This window comes from Suncus etruscus, chromosome 15, assembly GCF_024139225.1.
Source record: "Suncus etruscus isolate mSunEtr1 chromosome 15, mSunEtr1.pri.cur, whole genome shotgun sequence".
Taxonomy (NCBI): Eukaryota; Metazoa; Chordata; class Mammalia; order Eulipotyphla; family Soricidae; genus Suncus; species Suncus etruscus.
Genome location: NC_064862.1, coordinates 28897176 through 28913976, shown reverse-complemented (window position 1 = coordinate 28913976; position 16801 = coordinate 28897176). Strand labels below are relative to the sequence as shown.

General features: G+C 39.2%; 2 protein-coding genes across 2 annotated transcripts in view; both read right to left on the bottom strand.

The window, feature by feature from the left end:
* TTC28 (tetratricopeptide repeat domain 28) overlaps nucleotides 1–3977 on the bottom strand; it is a 385385-nt gene extending 381408 nt beyond the window's left edge. Inside the window, exon 1 of the mRNA XM_049788080.1 lies at nucleotides 3956–3977. Coding sequence (XP_049644037.1) covers nucleotides 3956–3977 — 22 coding nt within the window. The remainder of the gene's footprint in view (nucleotides 1–3955) is intronic.
* Nucleotides 1–16801, bottom strand: part of SGSM1 (small G protein signaling modulator 1) — a 667483-nt gene that overhangs the window by 141632 nt on the left and 509050 nt on the right. The window lies entirely within an intron of this gene.

Genomic DNA, 16801 nt, shown 5'->3' with positions numbered 1-16801 from the left:
ACAAAACAACTGGAAAACTCAAACATTGCGATAAATCATAAATTTCTAAAGTCTTACTATACAGTGAAGTACAGATTTGCCATATCAAGCAGTACTTCTAGGTATTTATCCTAGAAAACTAATCACATCTATTTACACAAAACCTGTACATAAAAACCTTTACTGTAAACAAATGTTTACAATAGCTCTATTTATAATGTCCCCAAACTGGGACTTATCCAAATGTCTTTCAATAAGGGAATAGATAATTGTCCATTTTTTATTAGCATTTAGCCTGTTTGCCAATTCCTCCAAACAAGTTCAAATTACCACCCAAATAAAATCAAGAAATAAATCTATCATATACAGGGTTGTGAGAAATGTGAAAGATTAAAAATAGATTTTTAATAGATTTCCTGAAAAATCAAAATGCTTGAAGAATTTGGGGTTTTTTTTGGGGGGGATGCATACCCAGCTGTATTCAAGGGCTTATTCCTGACCACGTCCTCAGGAATCATTCTTGGCAGTGCTTCAGAGACCCTAAGTAGTACTAAGGATCAACTCCAGGTGAACCACATACTGTACAACTTGTTCTTTTTCTTTCTCTCGCTCTCTCTTTTCTCTCTCCCCTTCCTTCCCCATCCATTCTGAGTACTTTTATGAAAAGTAAGTGCAAATACATATGAACAAAGCACACACCGGAAAAAAAAAAGCCTCCTGTCAAACGGGAAAAAACTATATGAAAACAAAATAGTCTTTGTATAAAACAGAGATAGAAAGAAGATGGCACTTAGAACTCCAGTCAAAGAGGCACAGCCAGTAAACTTGACACCTAAGAACTTGCCTCCAAGTCCTTCAGTCCATAAATTCTCCAGGGCAAGTGATACTGATCAGAAACTTCCTCCCACCACAGTAGGGCAGGGGAGAGTTCCTAGCCCTGGCAAATGTGCATCCAGGGTGGTGGGGAACAGGCAACTCCGCCACCAAGACCCTAAGTCTCTGACTAGCTGGGAATGTACCACCTTGTGTGACATATACCTGCTCCTCTCTCAGAACTGCATGCACAACACCCTGGGAGGCTGTGCACAGAAGCCAACCAAGTACAATTCCCGGAGCTGAGTGTGACAGGTCTGGTGACAGGCAGGGGAATTGCTAGATCCAACAGATGTTTCCAGATCTAACTTACAACCCCGGTCAGGCTTCCTATGGGAGGCAATGGCAACGCTGACTGCTGCATCCTGTGCTTAGGTACAGACATGCTACCTCCCTGAGTCTTTCCCAAGCCTTTTCTCCCAGTGAACTTTACTTAGAAAAGTCGTTCTGGGGATGGAGTACAGAGGGTGCTTACCTTGCACTCTGCTGACCCAGGTTCAATCCCCTTATGGTCCCCTGAGCCCTACAAGGAATGATCCCTGACAGTAGAGCCAGGAGAAAAAGCCTGAGCACCACCAGATGTGGACCAATGACAACAGCAAAAAAAGGCAGTTTGGGTCTTTCAGACATTCTACCTCCTGAGAGCCAAAGAACCTGAATGCCTGTAAGAAAACAAAACTACGGGCCCAGAAAGATAGCACAGCGGTGTTTGCCTTGCAAGCAGCTGATCCAGGACCAAAGGTGGTTGGTTCGAATCCTGGTGTCCCATATGGTCCCCCGTGCCTGCCAGGAGCTATTTCTGAGCAGACAGCCAGGAGTAACCCCTGAGCACCGGGTGTGGCCCAAAAACCAAAAAAAAAAAAAGAAGAAAACAAAACAAAACTAAAATGGAAGTAAGAAATTATTATATTTATGACATATAAGATAGATTATATCTAAATCTATAGTATAATTATATATAAGTATAAAATTATGATAAAAATTAGACAGTGGTTTATACAAAATTATTGTGCATGTCCCAAAATATTGCACTGTGATATGAAGTACAAATAATGCAAAGGTGATCTCATTACTCGTAGGCTCTATATTTGTGAATTCATCTACTTGCTAGAATTGATTTATAAACCTCCCCAAATCAATAAATGTGGTATTCACATTCACCTATGGACATCTGCAGAGCAGCAAAAAGTCTGAGTGGCCCAACCCACGTGGTTCCCGGCTGAGGTCAAGGAACTGACACTTCGCCCTGTAGGTTCAGCTCTCATCTGAACACAAGTGTCCTCTTCATTAGTGGCTTAGCTGCTTCAAATGTCCCAAGTGTGGTGCTGAAGAGCTGCTGAGCACAAAAGCACTGTGATGTGCTCTAGTGAGAAAATATGTTAGGTAAGTTTATTTTAAGCATGAATCAGAGAGCTGCTGGCCATGAGCTAAAGAGCTGTTGGGCAATGAGCTAATATAACAGCATCTATACATATATGTTCTCATGTGTATTTAAACAGAAGTATGCAGAAAAGGCAGGCTCTGTTTGGATCAGGTAGCAAAATACCTGTGACTGGAAGGAAGTTTGCAGAAATCTAACCCTGTTTGTTTCCCCTAGAGGAAAAGGTTCTGTGGTGGCTAAGTTAGCATTTGATCAACTTTATAAAACGTAACTACTATGAATATAATTACCAATTCTGTGTTTTAAGTAGAGGAAAAAAGACAGTGTTCCCCTCCCACTCATTTCACCTAGCAAAGAGGCAAAGATGTGTGTAGTAGGTCATTATCCTCCATTGGAGAGCTCAGGTGATGATTTGCAACCATTGGTCTCAGACTATTGCAGGTCTGAAGATATAAAGGGTTTTAAAACACTGCTGTTAGCTTGGGATAAAACTCAGCGATGGAGCGCCTGGCTAGCGTGCACAAAGCCCTGAGTTGGACCCCAAGACCACATGCATCCACTCACCTATTCAGCAACTGGGTATATCTCTGGTGGCCCCAGTTAGTGGCAGCTTCAAGAGCCATCAGCCCCATAAAGCACCAAAGTGCAGGGTCTAAGCTTTGAATCCTCAGGTCTGAACTACCCTGAGTGGCCCTAGGCCCTCAATGCCACTGAGCAGATCTCTACTTAAAAGGTTAAATCACTTGCCTTATATACAGCTGCAGCTTACAATGGTTTAAATCCTGACATCACTGTCCTCACTCCTGTCCCCACTCCAAGTGTCCTAAACTGCCAGTGTGTCTCCCCGCTCCCAAAATCCAATGCTCCATGGTTGGAAACAGACAAAAAATAGAGACCAACATCTGTACAGATAGATGCTATTATTGATTATAACTGCTACTATTATAGCTTGTCTTCATTGAGTGCCTTCCAAATGATCAATTATTTCTCAGGCACTTCACATTTGCTCATTCCTTAACAACCTGCCTAATCGCTCTGTACTGAACACCAGGCCAGTGAAATGCAAGGGGAAGAAGATGCTTTTGATACTCATCTTGTACAAGAGACAGGTAGGAAACATAGTGCAAAATAAACTCACGGTAGAAGATCAAAGAGAGGAACAGAGTATGCACTGCAATAACACAACTGGCATGCGAGAAACTCCTCATTTAAAAATATGCTCAGGAAAGTTACGCCAAAGCAAAGAATTATGGGTACCAAAAATTCAACCAAGAAAAGACCAATGACAGGAAAGGACTAAAGGCTGGGAAGCACCACTGAAGGCAAGAATGGAGTGATCTGAAATCTTTCATTCCTCAGAATAGCATCAGAGAAGGGATGGGGTGGGGATTATTCTAATTTTAAAAATAACGAGCCCTGGGTCCGGAGCAGTGGAGCAGCAGTATGGTGTTTGCCTTGCATGCAGCTGACCTAGGATGGACCACGGTTCGATTTCCCCTGGTGTCCCATATGGTCCCCCAAGCCAGGAGAGATTTCTGAGCACATAGCCAGGAGTAACCCCTGAGCATCACCAGGTGTGGCCCAAAACAAACAAACAAACAAACAAAAAATAAGAAACCCATGTTCAAAGCAAGAAAGTTGACATATTCAAGTTGCACATCTAGTGAGCAAGAATTTAGTCAGGCTCAACTGATGCTTAAAACCCAGGCTGTGCATTATTACCTTCCACGTTCTTCTCAGCCATGGCTACCTCCTACCCTCTCCCTAGACAGAGATGGCTTTTATTATTATTATTATTATTATTATTATTATTATTTGGGGACAGGGGGGACTGGGCCACTCCCATTGGTGGTCAGAGTTTACTGCTCGCTCTTTGCTCAAGGGATCCACTCTGGGCAGAGTTTTGGGGACCTTCTGGGTATTGGAGGTTGAACCTAGGCCAGCTGTGTGCAAGGCAAAAGCCTATATATACTATGTACTTGTCCACTGTACTATTGTTCTGGTCCTCAAGATGTCTTTTAAAATAAGTTGTATAAACAAAATAAATAGGACTTGTGTTATGCTGCTAATATATGCTGTTTCTCTACGCACATCCTAACTTTTTATGCTTTTCTAAATACCCACATCACACTGCTGATGAAAGTTCAATAATTATATTATTGTCTATTATATATCTCTAATCCCTGATGGCAGACCCTTCTCTCAATCTCAAGCTAATCTAGTTTTTCCCCTATAAAACGACAGGTTTTTTTTAACATATATGAAGCAAGCAAGGTTAGGAGAGGTGAAGGTTTCACCATCTTCCGCTGACCACATCACAGTTGTCCAAAAGAGGCACCAATTATTTACAGAGACTTTAACCCTGAAAGGCAAAGGCTCAGTGCCAGGGACTCATGTTTCCCATTGTCTTTCTTTGCTTTTGTTTTCTTAGGTGGTTATTTATGTGACTGTCCTCCTAACGAAATGGACCAATCTGGGCATAAACCATTTTCTCATTTTCTCTGCGTATAGAAGGAATGGTTTATTTCAGTACAGAGATAACGTCTTGAGGTCTCAGGAGAATGACAAATTGAAATAGTCTCTTTCTTGTCTAACATTTCTTACCCAAGAGTCAAGTGATAATGTTAAGGAACAAATCTCTCTTCTCTTGACAATTTGCACTTATTTTCTTAATAGCCCTGCTAAGATTCGATGAATTTTAGTTTGCTTAGAGCCCACTTAGTGCTTGCCAACAGTCACAGAAAGCTTTCATTCATCAGCATAATAGTCCTATTGGTGATGCCATCCCATGAAATTACAGCAGCAATTCCAAAAAAGAAACAATAGAAATGGGACAAACAAATTTTCCTTAAAAAAAAGTTATCAGGAATAGCATAGCAGTTTCTATATAACTGGAAACTTAATATATTATTTTGATTAGGATATGTGCAGAATTTTTATTAAGATCTAATGCCAATGTAGTTCAAAACTACCTATTCACTGAAATCTCCTTTATTCACAAAATCACTTGGAAAGAGGCATCATCACCACATACAACTCTATTTAACAAATGCAGCTTTGGAATCATGCATAAACTATAATATAAATATAAATATATATATAATTATATATAAATATATGTTTATATTTATATATATAATAATCGATACACAATTGGTACCTTGATCTGCTATGAAGTTCTATCCAAGTACTCTTCATTGACCTATCAGTGTCTCCCATAATTGTGTTGCACTGACAGGTGTCTTTTGTGCAGCAATGATGCAGTTCCATGTAGCTTCAGAAAATGACAAATTATGAAAGCAAAGGAGCATAATTAGTTTTGAAAAAAAAAAAAAAGAATTCCGAGTAGGAGAAGGCATAAAGAAAAGGCAAAGCAGGGAGCTTGAGACAGTATATCTGGTAGGATATTACTTGCACACAGTTGGCCAGAGTTTGAACCCTGACACCCCATGTAGTTCCCTGAGTACAAAGGGGAGAGGAGAGAGAGAGAGAGAGAGAGAGAGAGAGAGAGAGAGAGAGAGAGAGAGAGAGAGAGAGAGAGAGAGAGAGAGAGAGAGAGAGAAGAGAGAGAGAGAGAAGAGGAGAGAGAGAAGAGGAGAGAGAGAGGAGAGAGAGAAGGGAGAGAGAGAAGAGAGAGGGAGTTTGCCTTTAAAAGATATTTATGTGTGAACATTTCTGTCCAGGATATCTCTGAGAAAGCTATGAAAATGGGAAAGGTAGAAACTAAATTGCTTTCCTGTGTCTCCTCTGTCCACCTGACCTTCCTGTTCTTTTTCTAACATCCTCTGCATGCGCTACATTATTTAAATATGGCATCTGGCATCAAATGGCAAAACTGGTCACTCAGTTTTTCTTCAAATGAACATGCTTATTAATAATTTTCCCCTAGCTTTTATTCGTCTATCTTATGGTTGTTTATTTGTCCGCATATGAATAACTTGGTGGGATACAATATAACTTATTTTGCACCCTGAGACTAATATTTGTTCTATCTTTTTTTTTTCGGGCCACACCCGTTTGATGCTCAGGGGTTACTCCTGGCTACTGCTCAGAAATTGCCCTGGCTTGGGGGGACCATATGGGACGCTGGGGGGATCGAACCACGGTCCTGGGGTTCTTCCTTGGCTAGCGTTTGCAAGGCAGACACCTTACCTCTAGTGTCACCTCGCCGGCCCCTTGTTCTATCTTTTAAACTCTCTTTCTTCAAAGCTTTATACTGAAACCTTACATAACTACATATTAGGCATATAATTAGATAAATTGTACTAATTCTAGTATTATTTGGGCATAAATTTTATATTTCAGAATCATACTAATTACATAATTCTGGTTAAGTTCATCTTTGGCATTTTTAAATGGAATGGTTTCACCTTTCACCAAGTGGGCTCTACTTACTATATACAAATATATTCAGGGATATAGAGCATACAAGAAGAGATAATTAATCTCAGTTTTCCGAAGCTACAATCAATCTGGGGAGATATGTAAAAGTTGTACATTAAATACCCGAAGAAGTGTTTCAAAATAAAACATAGGTATATATACAAATTGACTATGGGTCTTTTCCAACTTATTAAAGTTCCTTTTCAAGTCAGTTGTTCAGAAATATTTAAAATATTTTTCCCTTAAGTATCACTAGTGCTTACATTATACAGTCAGTCAGTTCTCAATGGCCTAGTTCATAAGAAAGTCACTGAATTACAGGACTAAAAATACCATGGAAAGGAGAATATCTCATATTTATTGGTCTGCGACAAACAATTTTACATAAAAATCTTATTTAGTACTAATAATACTCAAGAAAAGATGATTATGTTCTCCTTTAAATTTAAGGATCCTACAGTAAAACTTAAGTTGTTATAAGTTTAGAACTGTTTGTTTTAGAATTAACTGTTCATGCTGCTTCTGTAACCTACTTCACCATAGACATAACCACAGCCATGATAGGCCTCAGATATGTGGCAGAAGGGACTAGGCCAAAACAGCCAATTTCAGAAACTTCAAGAGCACATACCAGGACAGTTAGATAAACTAGTAACACCCAGGGGCCTCTGGGCAATAAACCTTATATAACTGCATGTCAAGGTCATGGACACCCGGTCACGAACACCTAATGGGCACCCAAGCCCCGCATATACTACTTCAGCCAGTGGCTGATGAAACATGTACTAAGAACCTATTTTTACTCCTGGGTTGAATCCTAGTGACCCTATGAAAGAGCTTGTAATTCTTATCCGGTTTGCCTGCAAGAGGTAAGGCCTCAGCATGGTGGAATAAACTCCTTTGCTTTTTGCATTATTGACTTGTCTCCTAGCAAGGTCTTTGTGGGTCAAACCCTGAGTCCAGAGCTAACAAGTTTATTTACAAGTTATTTACTCAGGGTAACAGCAGGGAAGTACAGGTGGGAGATTCAAAGTAATACCTGTATAACTCTGAAGCTTTACCCTAAAGCAAGCAGCTATTGCTTACAGGAGAGTTTCATAAAAGTAACACAACATGGGCTGTTATTCTCCCACTCTGGGAAGTTCTTTCTCTTCTGTTTCTGGAGAATTCACTTTCTGTCTGAACAGGTTCCTTCTCTTTCCTCCTTTGCATCTCCTAAACAGGATCTGTATGCCTATCTGTGCCTTCTTGGGGAATTATTTTCTGTGAGTAAAGGCAATGCATCTGGAATCCTATCTGAGTTCAGGATTTAAGTGCCCACACCAGGGGGCTGCTATGTGTCCTGGTGGGCTAAACAGAGGATGGTCATGTTGCCCTCTCTCTGTCGCCTGCCTCCCTGATCTGTGCTCCCCACCCAGCAACAGTTCTCTCCTTCCTCCCCTTATGTGCTGAAATTGCAAGACTAAATCCACATCTTGATCTTGTATGTGTTGGAGCATGGTCCCCAGGCTGGAGAGAGATGAAATCGTCCTATGAAACATTGCCCATAATGCTCTTGGGTCACTGGGTTTGAAAAGATGTAATGCCCTTTGGGGAGAAATTATCCAAAGAAACATCAGTGAAGGAGATTCAACCCGTCCAGACAAAATGCAAATACACTCGGTTACATCAACTTTCCGAAAATACACTTTTCAAGCAAATTAAGAAACTCATTTCACGTTATTTGAAAGGACTGTTGGCTGACACTTGCAAATGAGTCTTCGACAGAAAGAAGCTCTGACTCTGCAGCTTATCATTTCAAGGAGTCTTAAGATGAATATTCAGAGCCACATTAATTTTTAATGTAATGGATAGAATCCCCAAAGCTTAAAAACTAGGTTCCACTCCATAATCTGTCATTCTTTCTCCCTTCTTTCAGTAAACATTAATTTTTAAATAAGTTCTTTTAACTAGCTCCTAAGATACATTTTTAACCACTACAAGTTCAAAAACAATACACAAAGCCCCTAATTTAATTGCTAATATTTTTAAAAAAAAAAAACCTTTGTGAATTATAAAACTATGGCCATAATTAAATAATATAGAAGCGATAGAAACAGACATTTCTCACATGAAAAGACCTTGGAAATGAGACAATTAATTTTCTTATGTTCCCAGATAAGTTCATTTGGTAGCCTGTACCAACCATGTCAATTATCTTCAAAATTATCCTGAATGTATATCCTACCATATTGATAAGTTCTTTTTTAAGACAAGACTTACCAATTTCATACTTTGTGAAACAGAAAACCAGCAATATATTTCAGAAAGAACAACAAAACCTTCATTCTATCCAGCATAACTAGCTCTGAACAGTAAAACAGAATGACTGTTTTTAAAACATACTTTATACCCATATTTAAATGCCTAATTAATCCTAATAATTAAATGCAACCACTAACCACTTTCTTTGCAAGATCTCTTTTTTATTTCCATAAACTCGGGATTTAATGGAAATCATTGTGTCATAATGACCAGAGTAATAAATGCCTATTGGTCAATAAGCTCTGAACCTTAACAGGCAGTTAACTAATTCAGTTGGAAATAAGACCAATAGCTCTAATGGCCTCTCATTTCGCTACAAGAGTCCAGCTTTATGAACTATATATGGTTTTCACGAATTCTTACTACAGCAGTGAACAGCAGTTTAAAAGAAAAAACCAGGGCCTGAGCGATAGCATAATGGTTAACGGCATTTGCCTTGCATGCAGCTAACGTGGGTTTGATTCCCTATATCCCATATGGTCCCTGAAGGCTTCCAAGAGTGATTTCTGAGTGAAGAGCCAATAGTAACTCCAGAGTGCTGCCCAATGAGGCCCCAAGCCCAAAAACAAAAACAAAAAATTTAAAAGGAAAAAATTGCATGTGAAATTCAAATGCTTATACTGATTAATTTGCCAGTGAGACCACAGATCAGAAGGGATCATTTCTGAAGAAACATTTAAGTTCAATAATAAAAAAAAAGGTGGTGAGAACAAAAAAAATAATTTTAAATTCAAAAATCTCAATTTTCTGTTTATATAAAAACTGATTTTATTTTTGTTTATTTAAAAAAATCAAAACCAAAAATGAAATGAAACAAAACCAGGAATAAAGTAAATAACTGGGGATAAAACCTTGTAATAAAACAAGAAAGAGGCTTAACAACTTGATCTTTTCCTGCAGTCTACCTCATCCTCCCCTAAGTGGAAGGTTCTAGATTTCAACATAAAGAGATGGAAGCTAGTATATCGACACCTATACCTTTGAAATCAAGATAGATTGGCAACATAACATTTATCAGATCTGGTCCTTTCAGCTACTTGGCATTGCAACAGTCAACCTAATATTACCGTGATGAAGTCCAAGTTCCTCTTTCTTTGCTATAGAATGCCAATAAAACTTTCTTCTCACTTCACCTTGTCAGAATCTCAGAGATTTCGACTTAAAGTGAACTGACAAAAACAATAAAGAAAACTACCGCGACATACTTCCAAGACACAAACTCCTAAATAAAGACCCAATTAAGACACCAAAAATATTTATTCCTTTTCAACCCTGTTATTCCAATTCAGATTTGAGGGTACCCAGAGCCTATACCAGGAATTATGATGAAGAAAAGTACCCCGCCTGACCTCATACTTAATACCAGAGGAACAGGAGCTGCTGAGGACAGTTAAGTCTGGGCTACATGATCAACTATAGATCACATTCCAGTGTCCTTGAGATGGTCATAATGTCTTTATAGCACTCCTAGTTTAATAATGTCCTTGAGTTAGTCTCAACATTGTTCTGCAAAGGACATGCTTGAGAATTTCTGCTTCTGTACTCTGTGCCCTCCTGCCAGCTACCTACAAAAGGCTTTCCTCCATCTGAAGGCTTTCCCATAAAAGGAAACTCCTGATCTTGTGGGGCTACAAGTCTTCCCAGCTTGAGCTCAACTGAGCTGGCCCTTGCAATGATCCCAAGTCTCCCAAGGCAATCTCAGAGCCTGTACTTGGTTTTTCACCAACTCTTGTTGAGAATTGCCAAAAGGATGCAAGGTATGAAGTGACTGGGGCCAGGCTATACTTCCATCAAAGGGTTCACACACACACACACACACACACACACACACACACACACACACACACACACACACACACACACACTGATGTGAATTTCATAAAGTTAGGAACCAGGTGCAGCCCATCTCGGATCCTTCAAAAATCCATCAAGGGGGTGATTGAATAGACCCCTCCTTCACATCACTCTATCAACAGACCCCAGTGGGAAACTTAGAAACATCCTAAAAAGACAAATTTGGAAGAAGTACAAGGCACATGGTCCATCTTGCCTAGAACTTTCCCACAACCCAAAACTCTAAGTGTGCAACATTTTTCCTTTAGCTTTATGGGGGTACTCCTCATACCTGAAAGTCAACTTGGAGTGTGTTCTGGCACCCCAATTCCCACTAGGCACCACAACCATGTATGCAACCCCTAGACAATAATGACAACAAAATAAAGAGAAGAGGAGAAATAATAGTAATAAAATAGGTAAATAAAAAGCATTAACAAGCCAAATTTTAAAATACTTAGTCATCCCATACGCTGTTAGTCAAAAAAGTTGACATCAGAGAAAAAGTATCACTGCCATTTTTTAGACAATCATTTCCTACAAAGCTTCTAGACAACTTACTAATGGCTTAGTAATTCATATAGTATTGAACTAATCCTAGCTCTAGCACTGAGTAAACTAGCCCACTGGACAGAGAGAAACAAAACCTTGGGCCATTCGTAGCCTCCTTATTGACCAGTTTGGTGAATTTTAATTTTTCTTTCTGAACCTCAGTGTCTAACGTAAGGGGTGGAGAGGGTTGGGTTAAGGGACCTCTTAAGGTTCTTCGCAACTTTAATATTCTAAAATCCTATCCTATGAAATGTTATTCTTTGGGGGGGGGGTTGGGGAGGGCCACACTTACTGGTGCTCAGGGATTACTCTTGTCTCTACACTCCGGGTCATTCCTGGCAGTGCTCAGGGAACCATATGAGATGTCAGGAATCAAACCTGGGTTGGCCATGTGCAAGACAAACACACTACCTACTGCACTGTCACTCCAGCCACTGAAATGTTATTCTTTTTATTTATAGAATAGCTCCTGATGTGAAACCAGCCACAAATTTCTTCTTAATACCTCCAATTCACAAGGTGGATTATCAGGATATCAATGCCTCCTTTTACAATGTCTTTCTATAAAAGTAGCATAAAAATGTACCATCTTTCTCCTCCCACTCCAGGGCAAGGCTTCCCTCTTAACAAAGCACTTGAAATTGGCAAGAAGGGTGTGAGTCAGTCAGTCTCTTTCCAAGTGTTAATGAACCACCTATTGCCAAGTGAAACTCTTTTCTCAAGACCAGAAAACACCACTTTCTGACGATGTAAAATGACAAAGTACTAATTAGAAGGAGGCTAATCTGAAGTCACAATGCTCATTAATTGGAAGTTACTACAGTAATTATTAACAAGTTCTATTGTCATTAGACCATAATCAAAGAGAATGTCAAAACTGATTTTCACAATCCAGATTTTTCTAATAAACAGTGTCTATAATCAGGGTCTTTGATAAAATGGCCAGAGTTGAGAAAATAACATTTTATGAGTTTAATGAAAGTTCTGAAAATATCACTTTTCTTTATTGCTCAGTTGGCTTTTTTCAGCATAAAATAGACCCCGAAAACATTGGATTAACTCAGAGGGTAAGATAAGTATCTTAACAACTTCCAGAGGTACATATAGGTCTATAAGAGGACTTACCTGGCATGATCTCTGAACACAGAGTTAGTAATACACAGAGCAGTAATGGCTGTGGCCCCAAAACTAAAACCACAACACAGATGTCTTAACCAATTTTAGTGTCAACTAGTCCTCTAGGGAGCCTAAGATGCTTCTATCTCTATGGTCAAAAGGGTCCTTATGGCCTTGATTCAACTGGCCAAGTATAAGTAATTAAAGACAAACAAAAAATGTGAACATCTGAAGACCAATAGTTGGTAACAATGCTACTGGAAGGATAAAAGTAGACCAATTAATTACAAAGATAAAATATAAGTAACAGGAGTAAAATTTAGGCCTTTTGTAATTTATCACACTTCCTGATTATTATAGGATCTTGCAATGGAACTACTTTAGCCTCTATTATAAAGACATATTAATGCTAGTGAATTTTGGTATGTATTTGTAACTCTGGACATAGTTTAAAACAAATAATTTTGAAAAAAATCTATTTCTGATTTATAAGAGCTAAAATTATCATTTTGTGTGTGTTACAGTTCCTTTTTTGTGCATAAGATTTGGTTTAGAAAACTATTCTCTAAATTATAAACATATGATGGCAAATTAAAAGTAACGTTACTTTAAATCATTTTACTTTTAAGTTTGCAATCTAGACACTTAAGTACTTTATGTCAATAATGATACTACAATATAATAAAATAAAACATTTATGAGCTAAAAGGCAGATTAAATTTGCAGTATTTTTTAAAAATAAATTTTAATGACATTGATTTTATTTTTAATATTCTAAAGAATAGGGGCAAGAGTGGTAGTACAGCAGGTAGGGAGTTTGCCTTGCATATGGTCAGCCCAGGTTTGATCCCTAGCAACCTGTTATGATTCCCTGAATCCCACCAGGCATGACCCCTGAGCCAGGAGTGAGTCCTGAGCACTCCCAGGTATGGCCAAAAACCAAAAAAGAAATAAAGTAAACATAGCACCAGAGAGATGGTTCATGGGCTATGAGGAGCAGAGTTTAGTCTTCCTCACATACTGAAACCTCAGGTTTCATTCTTAGCACAGCAAGGTTCCTCCTGCTGGGAAATGTGCCTGAGCATCACCATGTGTAGCCCCAAACCAAAAATAAAAAGTGGGCAAAGCAAGGTGAAATTAATTTACAAGGCCCAAGATGTTATGTATCTAACACATGTACAAAGTACATGAAAGGGGAAAGGATGGGAGGAGAGGAAAAGGTGGGGGGAGAGAGTGGGCGAGAGGGGAGGGAAGAGAAGGGGAAGGAAGGGGAGGGGAGATGTGGAGAAGGGAGGGAAGTGGTGGGGAGGAGTAGAGGGAAAGGGAGAAAGGAGAGGAGGGGAGATGAAGAGAAGAGGTGTGAGAAGGAGAGGGAAAGTGAGGAGTAGGGAGGAAAGGGGATGGGAGGAGAGGGGAGGGGATAGAGAAGATGAAAGTGGAGAAGAGAGAGTATAGAAAAGAGAGAAGTGAGGGGTGGAGTGAGTAAGGGAGGCGAGAAGGGAAAGGGTGAGGTTTAGGAGAAGGGGAGGAAAGAAAAAGAGAGTTTCTATTAAAATGGTTGTGGAAATAGCTCACTGAGGTGAGTCCACCATTTGAGTGCAGGGGTCCAGGAGTAACCCCCAGGATGAAGCCAGACATAGCCCCTGAGTACTGCCAAGCATATTCTCCCGTCTAATCAGAAAGTGTCTGATACAAAGAAATAGCATTGACCTGAGTCTAGTTAGTTTCTAAAAGATTGTGTTTATGAAGTAGGGATAAGTTCTTTTCGTGATTTGTAAAATATGGAACTTAAGGTGTAATTTGGAACATGTGTAAACTTCTATAAACATGAGCTGACGTCCATTATGTTTGCAGCAACATTTTCACCGAGAATATTCTGCATACCAGGACAGCTGTTCAACTGCCTTCAAATGATGATCTACAACTAGCTTTTACCTGTGAAGAATTCACACAAAGAGTGGCAGCTTATATCACACCAATGTTGTGGTATTTTGGCTACCTGAGAAGCTTATATAAAGAATAGGAAAAGTATTATTTCAACATTAAATATATGTGACTATTTACATATAAACATCTGTCTATATCCACTAACAATATTTTAGCCACATTATAAACTTATAGGGAAAATAGCATTAAAAAGCAGAACAGTCCTACTAGTTACTTGGTGTTTAAACCATGAGTCTGAAAGAACACATTAGTCACACATGTATCAATCTTGTGATCTCAGGAACAGAACTTAGGTCTGGTGTCTCAAAACGGAACTCAGAACTTGAACTATATTCAAGAGAAACGCTTTCAAATATCTTGAAGAAGGGCTGAAGAACAAAGGGATAAATGGATACTGATCACCTAATGCAGTATGACCAAGAAAATAATAGCAAATTCATTGGGGCTGGAGAGATTGCAGAGTGGTAGGTTATTTGCCTTGCAGGCAGCCAACCCAGAAAACGGTGGGTCAGTTCTCAGCATCTCATATGGTCCCTCAACCCTGCCAGGAGCAAAATTTCTGAGCACAGAGCCACAAGTAAACCCTAAGCACCGCCAGGTTGTCACCTAAAAACCACCACCAACTAAAAAAAAAGTCAAATTCAATGGTGCATTGTTTTACTTGGCGGGGGAACAACACCTGGCAGTGCTCAGGGATTATTCCTGTTAGGCTTGAAGGACCATATGAGATGCCAGAGATTGCACCCAGGTTGGTGACTGTAAGGCAACAACACCCATTGTACTACTGTTCTGACCACTCATGGGTGGTTCTTTTTTCTACAAAGAATACCAACTGAAAATTCATTCAACTCTGACTGAAAGAATGTAAAACTAAAGATCCTTTTTAAGTATACTGAAGAATCAATAGCTGTACAATACCTGGTTTTAGTACTGAATTATGATCTGACCTGCCAAATTTTATAATCTGAAGGAATTGGAAAATTATAGGAATGTATCTTATACATGCTTAAAAATTGGGAAATCCTTTTAAAAGAGTAACAGAAAAAAAATTTACAGTAGAAACCACCTAGGCTCACATATGCCCCAATCTTAAATGTATTATATGATCATCCAATTCTACAATATGCATGAAATAAGATATAGTCCATTCTAGGAAAGATAAGTTTCCCAAAGGGATAGAAAAATTAGTCTCCCTGACATTAATTGGGAGGAAGAAGAGAGGATTTTTCTCTCCTTTCATCTCATAAGGCTCTGGCTCCATGTAAAAGCAGAGACAGACTAATTCTTTTATGAATAAGGAAGGGCAGAGGCGAATCTATGCATATAGGCTACTTTACATAAATTAATACTCTCAACTGCTCGAAAACAAGCATTACTTATTCAGAGCTGGGAAAACAGCTCAAGGGGCTGAAGTGCATGTTTTGCATTTGGATGCCACAAGTTCCATCCTGGCACTGCATGGCCCCCAGTATTGTATCTAGTGTACAACCATGGGGTCCCTTAAGCTCTTTGTGGGGGTCTCCCCAAAAATTACTGAAAAGAGGGAAGCTGAACCTCTGATAGGCTGAGTATGTTGTCTTGTGTCACATATATTCTTTTTAAAATATATTTATTTAAATACCTTGATTACAAATATGATTGTAGTTGGGTTTCAGTCATGTAAAGAAAACCCACCTTAACCAGTGCAACATTCCCATCACCAATGTCCCAAGTTGCCTTCCTCCCCAACCCACCCCCACCTGTACTCTAGATAGGCTTTCTACTTCATTCATTCACATTATTATGATAATTCTCAATTTAGTTATTTCTCTAACTGCACTCATCACTCTTTGTGGTGAGCTTCATGTCATGAGCTGGACCTTCCAGCCCTCCTCTTTAGACTCTGAGAATTATTGCAAAAATGTCTTATTTTTCATAAAACCCATAGTTAAGTGAGACTATTCTGTGTGTGTGTGTGTGTCTCCCTCTGGCTTATTTCACTCAGCATAATAGATTCCATGTACATCCATGAATAGGAAAATTCATAAATACATCTCTCCTGATGGTTGCATAATAGTCCATTGTGTATATGTACCATTCATTTGTTGAAGGGCATCTTGGTTGTTCCCAGAGTCTGGCTATTGTAAATAGCGCTGCAATAAATATATGTGTGAGGAAGGGATTTTTGTATTGTATTTTTGTGGTGCTAGGGTATATCCCTAGGAGTGGTATAGCTGGATCGTCTGGGATATCTTTTTCTTGCCTAATCTCCATAGCAAGTACTTCTAGTACTATGTAGTGAAGGAGTAGTGAGAGAGGACAGCCTTGTCTTGTATCAGAATTTAGAAAGAAGGCTTTTAGTTTTTTTCTACATTGAAGATAATATCTGCCATTGGCGTGTGGTAGATGCCCTTAACTATACTGAGAAAGGTTCCTTTCATTCCCATCTTGCTG